We start from the raw sequence: 16,263 nt of genomic DNA on the forward strand, positions 1-16,263 counted from the left end.
CTATGATCTGTAGAAAAACAGCCAAGGTTTATTTATCTTTGCTCTCTATTCAAATCTCTTTTCCAAACATCTGATTCCACTAAGAATTCTCCTACACTCAACACCCATAGTATGGAAGTATGATATTACAGTAAATATTAATTAACCAAGTTAGCTACTAATTTTTGCACATGTTTTCTAGCAGACTTACATATGGGAATGAGTAATTAAACCCTCAGCTTTTCTGTTCAAGACGTAGGTCTTGCAGAACCTTCAGAAATCTTGTGGTTGATTTAAGACATAGTTGGGGCCAAGAAATCTACTCAAATTGTTTCAAATCCTCAAGCAGACAGTCTAGTTTGAATGTCTTTTTTTAATAAAAAATAAATTGGATGTTGTTCAGCCAGAAGTTAGGAGCAAATTGCAGGAATAATTCTGTGGTAATATTCCATGGCCTATTTTATGCCTGGTGACCATGAATCTTTTGGGGTTTCAAACCTCTAATACAATGAAAGGCTCAGAGAATGAGGAGAGTATTGGAACTTGAGAACTATCACTCCATTTGGTATGATTTCTCTAGGCAAAAACAGAGAAGCCTGAAAGTTTCTAATTGCAGACCCATTGCTGGTAGTTCTTGCAAAGCCTTGATCAGATGTGTTTGGTAATAGATATGAAATTGTCATAAAGATTAGATGTTAAGAAGTTGAACATCCATCTGTATGCTTTCCAAATGCAAAGCTTGAAGGACCGCCTGACAGACAGATGAGCTGTCCCATGCCCAGAATTACAGTTATGACCTTCCTCCAAGCCAGACTGAGCTTTACACATTCTTTTATGGCTTAAGTTCAGCAAAATGAAACAAAATCAGATCCAATTAGATTTTTTAATAGTACTACTTCCTTTGACAGCTTTGTGGTATATACTGCTCATATTTCTGTGGCTTCAAGCCATGGAAATCTTAGACCAAAAAAATATGAATGGTGAAGAATGAATCAACGTGGAGATCATGAATCTGTGTTCTGAATTGACGCAAAAACTATGTTAAGATACATATTCAACAATCAGCCATTAGCTTTAGTGATTACAAATGAAAAACCATTCTAAAGAACTACGGACTAAATCATACCCAGAAACTTTCAAATCAAAACAAAAAAACTAACCTTCATGAATCTCCTGCAACTTTGATTCATCAAGGGAGTGTTATTTTTATCTGAGACAGCGAATGTCACATTTCTATGTAATTTCCCCTGAAAACACTCTGTCAGTTTTTTGAGACACAAAGAATGGTTACTATGGCAATCCCTTCATGCCGCGCTGCCCCATGGGTCTGGGTTCAGAGCAGAGTTTCGCAGGAAATTCGAGTGCCTGGCCAGCTGTAACTCATTGAGAGAGGCAGAACCACGACTGCTAGAATTACAGTGGGGTTTTTCAAGATGTCTTTCATTTCTAAATGAAGGGAACAGCTGTGTGTTTTCACAGGGCATTTTGAACTTCTCAAACCACATTTTGCTCTCACACAAATACAGGCAAGTGAAACTGAAGCTGAACGCAGATCTCACAAGCCACAATTTCTCTTCTGATCTTTGAGATAGTGTTTCTTGTCTAAGGGCCTGCTTTGTCAGCTGTGCTATCCTAACTGCTGCAAATCAAGGGAAGGTTCTTCCCCAGGCTATATGAGGCAAGGTACTCCCTTGGACTGAGCAAGACAATTGAATCTTGGGGCAGTTTTTTAGCCATTCTGGTACCACACTGACTCTAGGAATCAGGGATTGGACTCCCTCCCAGTTCCTCATTGGGAAGAAAGTGCTTGCTCCCTTTCTGTGTAGATATTTGTTTTGTAGTTTATTTATTTGTTCAGACCTTTTACCCTCCATCAGAAAATCCAAGGGCTTTGTAATGATTTTGGCAGACACTCCAACAGGCAAAATATGCAAACAGCTGCAGCACATGTTCAGATCCTTAGCCTCCCCTCTTTAACTGAAGTAATTGCCCAGCAGCACCCAGAGCACTCCATTTCATCAGCCTGCACCCCGGCACCGGGCCCAGGCAGGGATGCAGTACATTCAGATGAATTATTAGGCATGGGCTCAATAACTGTTATGAGAAACTCCTTATCAGGCTGCCTAGGAGCAAGCATATAGGCTGACACAAAATTACAAAGGGGCAGTACTAGCTCTCTAAGGGCTGAATCAAGCAACGGGACTGCCCTGCAGTAAAGTGGCAGCTGAAAACCGTCTGCTGTATATTGGAGTGGGGCTGGGACAGCAGGTCTAGCCAAGGCTGCAGGAAGGGTACAGCTTGGGTAGCTCTCCCGGAGGAGACACCATGGTCACCAGTATTACGTTTTTGCTTTTCTGACTCTTCAGCCTGGAAATATGTCGCTGACACCAGTAACAATGCTCTGGAGGCCACAGCTGTTCACCTCTCTCTGGAGGAGCAAAGCAAAGCGGCGTGACCTGCGTCACAGAGAATCTCATCGCCAGAACTAGAGCAAGGGCTCAAGGACAGCTGACTGGAAAATGGAGTTTCCGCTGCATGGAAAGAAATAAAGATCTCAAACAAATGGGAGGAAAGAAACTTTGAATGTGTTCCATTTGGGCATACTCGAAGCAGGGACATTTTTCTAGCTGAGGACCTTGTCAAGCTTTTTCATTCTTGCAAAGTGAGACTGGCAGGAGCCTTCCAGACAGGTAGTAGCACTCCATCTGTTCAGTTTTCCTGGCAGAAAACTGATTATTTTTTTTTTAGGTCAAAATTTCAATTTTCACTTGGAGAACTTTATTTCTGTGAAAAGGTGCATTTTTTCATCAGGAAAATCATTATAAAGGAAAACCCCCCAACCTAACCTGCTCTGGAAAAAAGCTGCATGCATACATACATTAGTTAGGCGTAACACATAGTCTTAGTCCAGAGATGACGGGGTCTTTAAAGATAAGCTTTCAGTTTCATACGAGGGGAAAATCCATCCTATGAATACTGACAGTTCTCATTTTATTGTACTGTAAATAATTCTAGTATCAGATGTCATGATTTCATTATATGAGTAATTATATCAATAATTGCCTCAATTTGAGTCTTGAAACAATTTGTTTGCAGTCCAAAAGCCTTTTTACAGGGACCAGCAGCAACAGCCCTGGGCTGTATTTGCAGAACTCGGGAAAGGAGGTTGCACCTTGGATCAGACCAGCATATCTGCAAGTGTCCCACCCATTGCCAGAGACCCTAGGACACCCTCGAAGAGCTATTCTGACACACACAAGTATCCCATTCCTCTTAGAAGTGGGAAACCTGATGAGGGATTGTTTTGAATGATCTAAACACTAGAGGCAGTGATTACAGGTATCTGAGCAGCTCTTCCTGAATGGGTCGTTTTTTGGAAAGGAAATTTTGATGGCATCGCAACAAATATGTTACCAGAAAACAAAACCAAAAACCAGACAATATAATCATCATCCAAGTAACAGAATGCACTCCAAAGTGAGATCACCATTAACTGTTAAAGCAAGAATTAACACAAATAAAAATATTCCATTTCCAAGCAACACATTTCCTTCTAGAAGAACTAGAGTGTAAGCTTAAGAACCTGCAGGTCCGTCAGCCAGAGAAAAAAAAACCAAACAAACTGAAGCTCCAGGATGTGGCACATTGTCCTAGCTTAGCACCACAGCGACATAGTTTTCCTAGAAACAAAGACTTAAGACTTTGAGTGACTTACTGTGTGGAGCCTTGTTATTTCTGCACAAACAGGAGAACAAAATAAGGTTATGTTTGTGTGTGCATGAAGAGAAGTGTTTGCAATTGCTTCTAGAAAAAAGCCCTCCTTAAGAACTCATTCTAAATAATGTTTTAATATGATTAATATTTAGATAGGTTTATGCCCTAGATGACCTTTGATAAAACTCCTTGCTCTGACCACCATAGGCAACTTTCTTGTCTCCACACAATGACACATTTTCACTAATTAACCATTTTATTCCATAGTACAATGGAGTTTGACATCGTGCATCACTAGACGTATAGGTACACTGGTTAATCTCGCTGGGATTATCTAACATATGGAAATGTATAAATGTCTAGTTTTTTAATAGTAAGAGTTGTATCTCAGTCTATGTTTTGTCTCGTAACCTGAGCCTGAAATACTCAGAGCCCTTTGAAAGTTTTAAGCAAAGTTAAATTCCACATTGGACTGCAGTGATAGTTCTAAAAAAGAAATTTTCATCTCTTACATTACCACTTACTACCTGCTCAAAGAAAACAAGAATTTCTAACTACAAGCAAATCTGCTCATTCCTGTCTTTATAGGAAAGGTTTATTTCTGCAAATGATATAAAAGTAATAATTTTCTTTAGCAAGACTGGATTTATTATAAGAACATAAGAAATGCAGTGTGTATCTGAATGAAATTTGAAAATTGTTTTAGATATAAGAGTAGGAAACAACTGCTTTTTAAGAAAGGAGTGCCTAGGAGACATCCACCTAATTGGTCAATCCCACGATCTGCACTCAAAACCTTATTTGTTCAGCATGAGATTTTAGATCCCCAAGCCTGTGTTAGGAGAGCACCTGCACCTAATCGCCATGCTGTCTGGATGGAGAAGGTCTCAGCCACCTGCAATGGGGCAGTCCTGGATTCTCACCCATGCATGCCAGATGGAGCAGGCTGAGCTGAAAGCAAGGCCATCCAGTGCAGGAGTGTGTCCAAAAAGCCTGCCTTTCAGCTAACCACTGTGAGTGCTTTGACCTCAGATCATGGCTCCATTGCCTGGGGCAAACCCAGGCTGCCCAGGTGTCCTGTTCCTGACCCCATGCCTCTCCCTGAGGTACAGGCAGATATTTGCTGTCATGGCCAGCATTCAGACAGGTCCTTGAAGTGTCTCTCCTGCCTTTGCTTACCAAGGCGCTGCTTGGGGATCTATGTCCTTGTGGCAGTGGGATCACACATGCCTGGTCACAAGGCTGTGGCTATTTTGATAGATTGCCTGCTTTCCTCAATGCCTCAGAAATTGAGGTGGCTCCTCTGCAGCAAGAATCCACTCGTGGTGGCGGGAGCAGGACTGCTTTTGAATATTTCCAAAGTTATTCTTCAGCAGAAAGCTGCTACTGTGGGAAAAGCTCCTTACAAAGAGATGGGGCTGTGCCTAGGGACACAGTAATCGGGGGGGATGGACAAGGTGCGTCTGCCCTGAGAAGGCCAGGGCAGGTCTGAGCAGTTTGCAGCGCTGCTGACTTGCGTGCAGGGCTGAGTGCTGCTCCTTACGTGCTTTGCTGGCCCAGATGAACTGAACTTCCAGCGCAGGCAACATCACACTGACACCATCAGAGGGCAGAGAGGGCAGGATCCTCTCTGGGAATTCCCCCATTTTAGAAAATCATGCATAACTATGGCAACTGAGGAGAGCTGCAGCTTGGTCTCAGCAAGTGAAGGTGGGAGAAAAGAGAAATATTCCTGCCTCTTAGGCTTTCAAGAAAGCAAAACTGCCTGCTCATGGGAACAACAGGGAGGGGAGGGACAAAACCTTCCTCAAAGTCCGGTGTGGTTTTCTGGAGGCTTCCCTTTGATGAGGGGAAGCTTTGATCAATTCAGATGGGGTTTCTCCAGCCACCATGTAGTTTCATACCGTGATGCCTGCGCTGAGTGGGATAAGCCACTTCATTGCACAGTCTCACAGATGCTGGCCAGCTTTCCAGCAAAATTTGGAATATAGAAGAAGAACAGGAGAGAAAAATCCAGCTGCAACTAGATGAGTCCCAAATACCCTTTCCCCAACAAGGGGCATGCACACTATCATCATATGGTAATATTTCACAGTCACTTCATTGTACAGTGCTTTTTTTCCTGAAGGTACAGGCAAAGTCACATTGCTCTGAGCTGTCAGGGTGTGGAAAATGCTGAGTCCATGAAGGTCTGACTCATTTTGTGAGTCCAAGAGCAGAGTCTGTGCTGGCTTCACTCGTGCTTCTTGTCATCTGAAGTTTCTGTAGGCAGCATGCAACCCTTTCATCACTGACAAATTTAGCTGTCTTGAGGCGTGGGGGTATTTGTGTGCATTTGTAAGTAAGTCTGCTTCTAAGTAACCTTTCAAAGAGTAAAGCCAAAGTGTACTTCAATTCTGGCAGTGCAGGCAATTGGGAAAACAAAAATCTGAGCCCTGATCCAGTCTTGTCTAGGGTGGGCAGCTTTTTGGCCCAACAGTCTCCTTCCAAGTATCCAGATCTCTCACTGAAAATCAGTGCAAGGGCTAAGATTTCCATGTGTACCAATGGTGAGGCCTGCCATAGAAACCCAAGGAGAATTGTCGCTTTTATCCTTACAGTCTTGCACTGAAGGACTTCTTGTGGAGGCCCATAAACCCCTGAAGGAATTCAGGGATGGGCTGGCATACTGCCAACTTGCATGGTAATACATTAATGGATACCACTGCTGTCTGGCCAGCAGGCTGTAATTTGATGTCTGTGTGCAGAACCTGGATGGGTATATTTAATATATCATCTGCTTCCCCAGGGTGATGTACTACCGGTGACATTTTGTAAATCAATGCATGGCCATAAGCAAAGCCATTCTCTGTGCTTGGAGAATTCCTGCAGCACTTTAAAAAGAGACACTCATAAATCAAATGTAATAATGTTAATGTCCTAGTATGTTTTAAGCATATTTACTAATTACAGGTACAAAAGGGAATAAAACCAGAAACAGGGTAAGCTTTTTTTTTCTATGATAAGCTAATAAAATAGAGGATGACCAGCTGAGTGCAAGCAACAATTATGTAATGCAGTATTCCCTGATGGACAAAAGGGATATTATGGCACATCCCTGGAAAGTTACTGTGGCTTAAAAAAGGAAAAAAAAAAGGATTTATCATGTTACTACCAGAAGGAAATGAAACAGTTCTCAGGAGCAGATGCCATATTAATTACCATACTGATTTGATAATATCCCACATATAAGGGTGCAATGGTATTTTAACCACTCTGAGCCTAATTGCTGAAAGAGTCTGGACTGCTTAAGTACACTGGCAGTAAGTAAGCAAGGAAGTTCTTTATTCCAAAGAGGAATTCTGACCTGCCCTGCAGAAGAAGGAAGGGTACTGTTGTTTTCAGGCAGTCATTTACCCCCATAAGATGTTCTTTTGCATTAACCCAATGATAATTCCATCTTTGCTGCTAGACTAACATGCTACACAGACCAAAGGGGTGAGACTCAAACACAGAGCTCTGAAACTCATCCTGGCGCATGACACAATTTTACTATCTGCTTATCAGGCTGGTGGCATCTTGCAAAAGGCTGGGCAAGGTCTTCCCTGTACTTATTAAAAGCAGATGCTAAACAGACTGGACTTCAAGTGACAGTTGTACTTTCTGAGCAGAAGAACATAGAGGGATATTGTCACTGAAGGACAGAAAGATTTGTGGTTTTCAAATAACATTTTTCTAAGATAAGAAAGGAGTACATTTCAATCCTACTGCCCAACTCTGATCTTCAGGGCAATAACATGACATTCTCCTTATAAAATAGCTTTGCCTCTGTGGAGATTATGTTCTGTCATACTAAATAAGAAGGTAATTCATCATTAAAGATGGGGAGTTAAATATATGCCTGTTCAGCTAATAACCTGGTGAATGTAGAGGAAGGAATGACATTTCTATGTCATTGTCTGCAATATCTCACTGGCTACAGCCTGATAACTCCTCTAGAAAGACTAATGTTAGGTTATTAAGCCAAGCCACAGCAAGCAATATAATTTAAAGACCATCCAATCTAATTACAGTTAGTGCAGCATCACTAGGAAACAGTCTGTTATTTGGTAAGCCTTGTATTATATCATTGCCACTTCTGTACATGTCTTTATCAGAAGCTATTCATCTCATATTCTTGAAAACTTCGCTGTAAAACTCCTTCCAAAATGTCACACATCTTGTGAGTATTACTAGCCATGAGCCAACATCCTCCAACAGGCCCTGAAACGCTGCATGCTGCTCATTTGTTGAGAAAATGCTCGTATGAGATTCATGCTAGGGACTGACATTATAAAAAAATGCAGGTTTGCCTCTGTCCTACACTGCCCCTTCTCAGTTTCTGGTACCTATGCACAGGGGCAAAAAATTGCCACCAAATCAGAAGAACAGGGCTTTTTCCTTCCTACTTGACACAGGTACAAAGAGTTGTACATGCTGAAGTGGTGGAGATGCAGGCCCTGCCCAGGCCAGATCGAGTCAGAGTCACCCAAGGCTCCCTGTGGAGAAGGAATGCTCACCATGAGTAACACCAGGCAGCTGCTGCAAACAGCGGTCTGGCTCACAAGAAGCGTCCCATGGTCAAAGGAGAAAAGGAACTAGTTGACGCAATACTTGGCTGACTTCTCATTGTACAGCTATGACTGCATTTCAGTCTGGGACAGCCACGCACTGTACTTGCATTTGCTTGTACTCTTTGGACATCTATCTTTTTCTTTGTCCTGTATTTGAAACAGTTATTTGCTCTAAGTGATGATAATATCTTTGGTAACTGACAAATGCTAGGAATACCTGTGTGTAGAAACTTTTGGTTTTGTCATTATTCTACATATTTAATTTCTGACTCGTATGTGGACTAAGCCAGGGAGAAAATAGAAAATTAATATATTCTGTGTGTATCAGACTGAATTAGTCACAAAGCAAAATGCTCTTCTTGTATACTACACGTGGGTTTGGGTCAGAAATGTAAGTAAGTCATAACTAATCACGAAACTGAAGAACACGCCTTCTTCCAGTATGGAGGCTGGGACCAAAACCAGAATGTCCAGCAGGCCAGGTCCAGCAGTACTCAGGAACACAGCTTGCCCAGCCTAGCTGTCCCTACCCCACCAAGCACCATGATTTTCTCTTTTAAGAATTCAGAAAGATTTCAAAAAAATCAGAGCTCTATTTTGAGACATATGCAATGTCATAAAAATATGTCCACATGCATTAAATCTGCATCTCCCACTGACTTTTAAAACCAGCTCTGCTATTTTGGTTTTTTTGCAACTGCCACTTCTTGATTGTACTCTGCTCAGACAGGTCAGCTCTCTGCTATAACACCTCTGCAACACTTAATCTTGTCCTTCTCCATCACATATCACTTTCCCTTACGCCCTCTACGACCACCACCACTGTGATCATCACCTAATCCAACCTAACAGCTAACTCTTGTACTTCCCATCCCCAGCCTCTCAGCAAGTAACAGCAAATATTGTCACCAAGCCTGCCATCTGCTAGCTGCCATGGAGCACCAGGCTGCTACTCTCAGGGCTGCCACAGAGCTAAGATGACAAATAGGGTGTTGCTGCCTGCTGCAAAGGGCTGAGGTGGGAGACATGCTGCCACCAAACACAAAAGGAGATAGGAAAAGGGGCATCTAAAAGATCCTGGGGAAAAAGAGCACCTGATCAGCACCAGTGGCCACTCCGGTTTGTGAGTGCAGCTACATGGAAACTGAGCAGCAGCTTCCCATTTCCTCCAAGAAAACAGTGAAGGGCTCTGGCACATGGTCCACACGCTGCACACTTGGACTACAGTGAACAGGATTATACCTCTATTCTGCCAGTGTTATACTCAGCCAGGGCATCAGAGCTTTCCCCTTTTAGGCTTCTTTGCAATAAAAGAATCTCAAAACTAGCATGTGGCAGAAAAGTAATTTATCTTAACTGAACAGCTATGAGTGGGTTGTTTTTTTTTTTAATTAACCTTTTTTCCAATTTGCAGTGGCGTCAGATTGCACATGGATTTCAGACAGAAAAGTCCCAGATATCCACAGTCCACTTAGAAAGTGAACTGCACACTTGTTCCAGATGATTCCCCCTTTCCCCTATACCACAGAGCACTCACAGCCTTGCCAACATGCTCCCCTTTCGCAAGATGCAGGGTGGGAGCAAACACTATTCAGTTCCCTGGCTGGTTTAACCTTGTTCTCTTTTTTACACTATGGCACATATTTGTGTAGCATGCAACAACCAAATGAGAATATCTTTTCCAAGTGGTATTTCTTAATGGCATTTGAGAAAGATTTGTAAGTAATGTCACATGAATTGCAAATTAAAGCCTTCTTAACACACTTCCATTACTCTGTTTTTCCCTTGCATTTTCCTCTTTATACCTCTTTCAGTCTGTATTTTCTTTGATTGGAAGCACTGAAAAATTGTTAAAACAAAGAGTGCAAGTACTTTTCTGCTCCCTGTCTCCTCACTCCTTACGATATGTTTTATTTCAGTTCTTTTAAGTGCTTTGGATCAGGTCCTTGCCTCTGGCACTATTCCTCCAGCCTTGACTTATGTCTAGAATAGCGTCTTCTGGCAAGTCTCTTGCTCCTCACTGGCTGGCTACTGTGTGCAGGGCTCCTGCTTTCCATGGATCACGGGCTTAGGCATCTTGAGACTAGCACTGGCCTCTCCACTTGGCTCCAATGTTTCCTTTTCAGCCTCCTCACAAAAATGAACCAGGCCTTAACAGTTAGTTCTCAATACAGTGCTCCCTTGTTTATTTTATTCACATGTCTATTCTTTCTTTCCATTCCTGGCCGCAAAGAGAAGAAAGCTGGAAGAACACCACATTTGCCAGCAGTTTATTACCAATTTTGAGCTGTGAAAGCTGGCATAATAAGAAGGTAGAGGGAGCAAGGGAGTACATCTAGAGGGAATAGATTAGCCCATCACCAGGCCTGCTGCTGGACCTTCTGCAAGACCCCAGTGTAAGCAAGTATCCCCAGAAATGTGGGCACTATTCCTTAGCCCTCTCTTTGGCTGTAAGTAGTCTTCTCTAACACTTCTCTAAATTTCAATTCCTCTTGTGTAAAACCTAAGTAGAGCACAGGGGCTACGTGCTGGCATTCTGTACAAGGGGGACATCTGAAGGATGGATTAGTTCAGCAAAACAGTGGCAGGAGATTGTAATCCTCAGTATAGCAGTGATCATGACTACACTGTACTTCCCACCATACTGAGAGAAAATATCTTTTCAGTTGTCCTAGAAATAAAATTTTTGAGGAAAAAAAGAAATAAAGGGTATTGGACTTTAGATTGACTGGATGGCTTATTTGGCTAAAAATTTCTTATTTTGTTTGTGGGTAAATTCACTTTCAGTCCCTTTAAAGAAGCAGATTAATTGTGAAAAGGAAAATATAAAAGGAGACACAGCAACCCTCCCTTTAAAAGTGTAGAAATAACACATTTTAAAGTTTTTGAACATTCCCCACTCCTTCTCAGATAAAAACAAGAGGAAAATAATTGGGCTCATTGCCTTTTTTGCAATCAATTTACTAATCTCAGGATTTCTTTTTCTTTACATGAAGCTGGAATCATGACACCTCACTTCACCCATAAAAGCCAGTGCATCTAATTTAAGGTGGTAGCTAGACTCTCTGTAGCAAATTTAGGCACCTGCAAAATAAGTGATCCATCTTTCCTATTGCAGACACCTGTCTTAAGGTAGGATGAAGTGATCTCTGGCAATGCTTCACTCCCTACTGATCGCAGAGGAAATAAGGACAAATAATTTGGACTTAACACTTGAGTTTTAATGGCTAAATTTAGATAAGATAAATTTCCCCTTGGTCCTCCACATCCTTCTTGTTTTTCTTTATTGGCAAAGACCTGATTTTTCTTGTTTCTAGCATCTGGGTACATACCTTCAAGAAGTCACGGTCACAGTCAGTTCCATCTTCTAAATCAAAGGCTGTGAAGCTATAGTTGAGTGTGTTCCCGTTTGTAGTTTGGATAGTCCAATTGCAGTGCTCATTTAATGGGTAATTATTTGGATAATTTAAACTTTCCAATATGCCATGGCTACGATTAACAGTCAGTACGTCGTGGCAAACTGAAAAAAAGAGTGATAATAAATTATATTTGTGCAGTGCTTATTAACCCAGTGTCTCAAAAAATTATTAACTGAAGTTATTGATAGCATTACAAGGTGAGAAATACTTCTATTTACAGATTAGAGAAGAGAAATCATGCAGAAAGAGATCTGTGACCTTTTGAAGAACATATTGCATGTTGCAAACAAAATCCAGAACTTCCAAACTTGACTCATTCAGCTCTGTTACAACCTCTTCTGACACTTGCACACTCATCAGTATATGTAGTACTTTTTTTTTTTTTTGCAGTTTTCTTTAATTCTAAATACATGGTTATTCCTGAAACATATTTTCTTCTATTTATTTATTTTTTTAACTAATAATAGAAATTTGCCCTCTCATTGTAAACAATTTGGGGAGGGTGCTCAGCAAAGATTAACTAATGGATTGAAGTTGTTTATTTCAGCAAACTGGAAAAAAATTATAATCTCTAGCTAAAACAACAAATGGAAAGTACACTACTTGTATTGGATTTTCTAGCTCCAGGAACTGGAATTGATCATGAAATTCTTTAAAAAGGAGCCGTGATTTTCCTTGTGGGTCATCCAATAGAATCCTAGCATAAGCACTAGACACTCACCTGGAATAATGAGAGCTTTCCTTGAAGTGCAGAGAAAATGAAAAAGAAACTAAACTAGATAAAGAGTGAAATTACAATTATGGCATTAGGTCAGTGAGTCTCATTTTCCTGTATCCAACTTTCACTAAGGACAGAAAATATCAATGTGGCAATCCCTTGTCTGGAGACAGCATACAATGTGTGTTGGGAGCAGACCAGTGTAATGCACAGAGAACTGGGCAGGAGGTGGGGAGCAGGACAGGCTCTTTGCTTTGTACAGCAAATCTGCAGTGTTTGAACAGTAGAAATAGCTGAGATTCACTTATAAAACTCTTCTATTTTCTGTCACTAGGGATAATACACCTACTTCCTGCAATTTTTTTTAATTCTTTCCAAATGATTTACAAAGCAGCAAGGTCTGTGTTTTTAGGACTTCAAAATGCTCAGGATACAGCTGAAGGTCAGGGTCAGGTGGAGTGGAGCTTGTCTGCAAAGCTACACTGAAGCATACAACTGTTTGAAAGGACAGGATGAAGAGCACAAAAAGGATTTTGAAGAATGCAAGATGGGTAAAAGCTGCTACATCCTGCCATCAAGATTTTATTAGAAACATATCAGACACAAAGGTGCCTTCGAATGTTAACTTGATACCATGTTTTCCTTTGCAATATTTTCCAATTCATCATTACATTTCTTTCATGTATACATAAATGCATCTGGCATCTAAGCATCCTTATTTTATACCTCTACTTCCTACATAATTTTAGCTTTTGGGCAAGCCATTGAAAGTTTTCTCTGATGCATCGTTGGGAATTAAATATGAATGTAAAAAGTGGATCACATTATCTGATAGCTCAGGTTCTACATCTGAGTCCTTTGAAATTGCTCTTTCTGTTTAATTAATGAAAGGGGAGGAACCCTTTTCTAATATATCATCTTGACTTTTCAGTCTGAAAAGTACATGGTAGATGAATCTGTGATATCTTTAAGGAATGAGGGAGCCAAAGCTCCCTCACTCTTCTAATTATTGTACATGCCATGTGTGGATGAATAGCTTTGGTTTTTTCATAATCCATTTACTATTGTCCAAACCTAGGACAACTTAATGTCTATAAATCTACAGCAATCCCTATCACTTGGGCATGTCATGTTTAGGGTATGCAAAGATGCTTGCAAATCATTTTGTATGTGGTGAAATTCCGTATCTTCCAATGTGCATTTAGCGTGTATAAGGAGAAAAGTAAACACCGGGATGATATTCAAGGTTATGACTGGGAACAAAATAACTTTAATTTGTCATGTATCTTCTCGGATTTTTCTCCAAATGTTATTATTCTGATATTTCTGGGGTAGAACTATTTTACAAAAAAATGTTTGCAAGAAAAATGTGACCTTAACCATAAGATATAAAAAATGAAACTTTTTGAAGTGTTCCAGGTAGGCTAAATGATCCTAAGCACCCACAATGATCCAGGATGTCTGAGGGTAACTCACTTTGCCATCCTGCCTCAAAAGCAGCTAGAAGAACAGAGGAGCTTGTTCTATCTGCCTTCTCTGTTAAAAAGTCAGGAGACTGGGTGAGCAGAAGGGCAAGAACAGCCCAATCTACCCTGTTATGGACTCCTAGCACTTGTTATTCTCAGTAAATCTAGAGTGGTAAGTGTCACTGGCACAGGTAATAGAAGTAGAGCCACCTCACCAGCTTTCTTCTAGGCAGGAGATAATCTCCAACACGAGTAGATGGGCAGCTAATTTTTAGCTCTCTGTGCTCTGTGACAGTAGCAGACTAGAGAATCTGAGTCAATAATAAGCTCTATACAGTGTCCTCTGCTCATGAATAGGTAAGATCATGAGCTGCAAGAAGCAGCTTCAGGAACAAGCTGAACTGGAGAAACATGTTATTCTCATCTTCTTTTACTTACTTACCCTGTTTGTATTTGGCTAAAAAACCTTCACCTCGCAGACTGCTACCTGTCCTTAGTTTTACATACATGCTGTCTCCACTGGAATGGATGGGTTGTGGTATCTGATTCCCACAAAATTTACCTAGCTGTTTAGCATTACTGCTGTTGCCATCATATACCTTAAAAAAAAAAAAAAAAAAAAAAAGAGAGAGAGAAAGAAAATAATTTAACAGAGCTGATGGCATTACAAATCCAAGTAATTTCCCCATGACAAATGTCTTGCTAGGGAATTGTTACTGGGTATACAAGAGGTTAAATTGTATTTCTGCTCAGAGGAAGCCTGACAGGCATTTCAGAAACAAGCAAATCAGTGGAAAACCAGGAAGCCAGTAACTGAATACTGGTGGGTTTTGAGGGGCTTACTCACCAAGAGGGGAAAACTGCACTCCATTTCAACTCTATTAAATATATTCAAATAATTTATCCAACAATTCAAATATGAAATTTGTGATTAACAATAGGGTTATCAACACTGTTGTGCTTTTTTCCTTGTAATTTACTAAGAAAGCATACTAAGGCCTTGGTCCAAAACACAGCAGGTTTAAAAGATATAGACAGATTCTTGTTTCAATGGCCTTTTTATCTAGACACAAATGCTTTTCTTACCAGCAGCTACACAGACACTGCTGCCTTACCTCTCACTGCTCTGTGATATGAAGGTAGCACGTCAGCATGGAGCTTTCCTTTTCTGGGTCTGTTTACTTACAAATGTTTGAAGACCAGGACCATATGTTTTTTCCTTGCCTGTGTACTCATCATACTCAGCTGCCTCCTATGGAGCAAAGCATCAGAAGGTACATACCGCAAGGTAATCAAAGTTGCACTTTGGGTGATATGCTAGATGGAACTGTTCAAACTGGATTTTGAATGGGGTTCCTCGGTTTCCTCTGAGCAACCAGTAGCATTCTGAATTGTGGTAATATGGCATAGGGTAGTTGGGAGACATGAAGATACCAGAAGCTGTCATCAAAGTCCCACCACAACCTGCAAATGGCAAAGAAACCAAACCAACATTTAACACCTAGAAGAGCAGAGAAGTAGACATGATGTGTGAGATTCACACTACTGTCCTCCTTCACATACCCTGAACATCTTCAGTGATGCCTGAAAAATCTGCATTTAGCCAACAGTGTTGTAAGCAGAAGAGAGCCCATAGCACCTAGAAGTATTAACTATCTAATTGGAAGAGTGCTCCTCATAGATAGCTAATCTTCAAATAGAAATCACTCCATTAAATTCTTGGTTACTGCTGTTGTGGTTTAAGCCCACCCAGCAACTAAGCACCACACAGCCACTTACTCATTTCACCCCCACCCAGTGGGATGGGGGAGAAATTCAGGAAAAGAAGTAAAACTCATGGGTTGAGGTAAGAAAGGTTTAATAGAAGAGAAAAGAAGAAACTAAATAATGATAATGATAACACTAATAAAATGACAGCAGTAATAATAGAAGGACTGGAATATACAAATGATGCACAGTGCAATTGCTCCCCACCCGCCGATCGATGCCCAGTTAATCCCCAAGCGGCGACCCCTCCCACCCCCACTTCCCCCAGTTTATATACTAGATGTGACATCCCATGGTATGGAATACCCCATTGGCCACTTTGGGTCAGGTGCCCTGGCTGTGTCCTGTGCCAACTTCTTGTGCCCCTCCAGCTTTCTCGCTGGCTGGGCATGAGAAGCTGAAAAATCCTCGACTTTAGACTAAACACTACTTAGCAATAACTGTGTTGTGTTATCAACATTCTTCTCATACTGAACTCAAAACATAGCACTGTACCAGCTACTAGGAAGACAATTAACTCTATCCCAGCTGAAACCAGGACAACTGCTTTCCTAAACATATGAGCAAGTTGATGCTATATTATATCTAGGGAATATATCCTTCCCTGT

The 16,263-nt window shown here is 41.0% G+C and overlaps 1 protein-coding gene across 1 annotated transcript in view; it reads right to left on the reverse strand.

Annotated features, from left to right (window-relative positions):
* Positions 1-16,263, reverse strand: part of CUBN (cubilin) — a 154,795-nt gene that overhangs the window by 99,390 nt on the left and 39,142 nt on the right. The window contains exons 25-27 of the mRNA XM_069776074.1: positions 15,171-15,352; positions 14,331-14,487; positions 11,618-11,805 (exon numbers count right to left, since the gene is read on the reverse strand). Coding sequence (XP_069632175.1) covers positions 11,618-11,805; positions 14,331-14,487; positions 15,171-15,352 — 527 coding nt within the window. The remainder of the gene's footprint in view (positions 1-11,617; positions 11,806-14,330; positions 14,488-15,170; positions 15,353-16,263) is intronic.

The sequence above is a fragment of the Haliaeetus albicilla genome, chromosome 2, assembly GCF_947461875.1.
Source record: "Haliaeetus albicilla chromosome 2, bHalAlb1.1, whole genome shotgun sequence".
Taxonomy (NCBI): Eukaryota; Metazoa; Chordata; class Aves; order Accipitriformes; family Accipitridae; genus Haliaeetus; species Haliaeetus albicilla.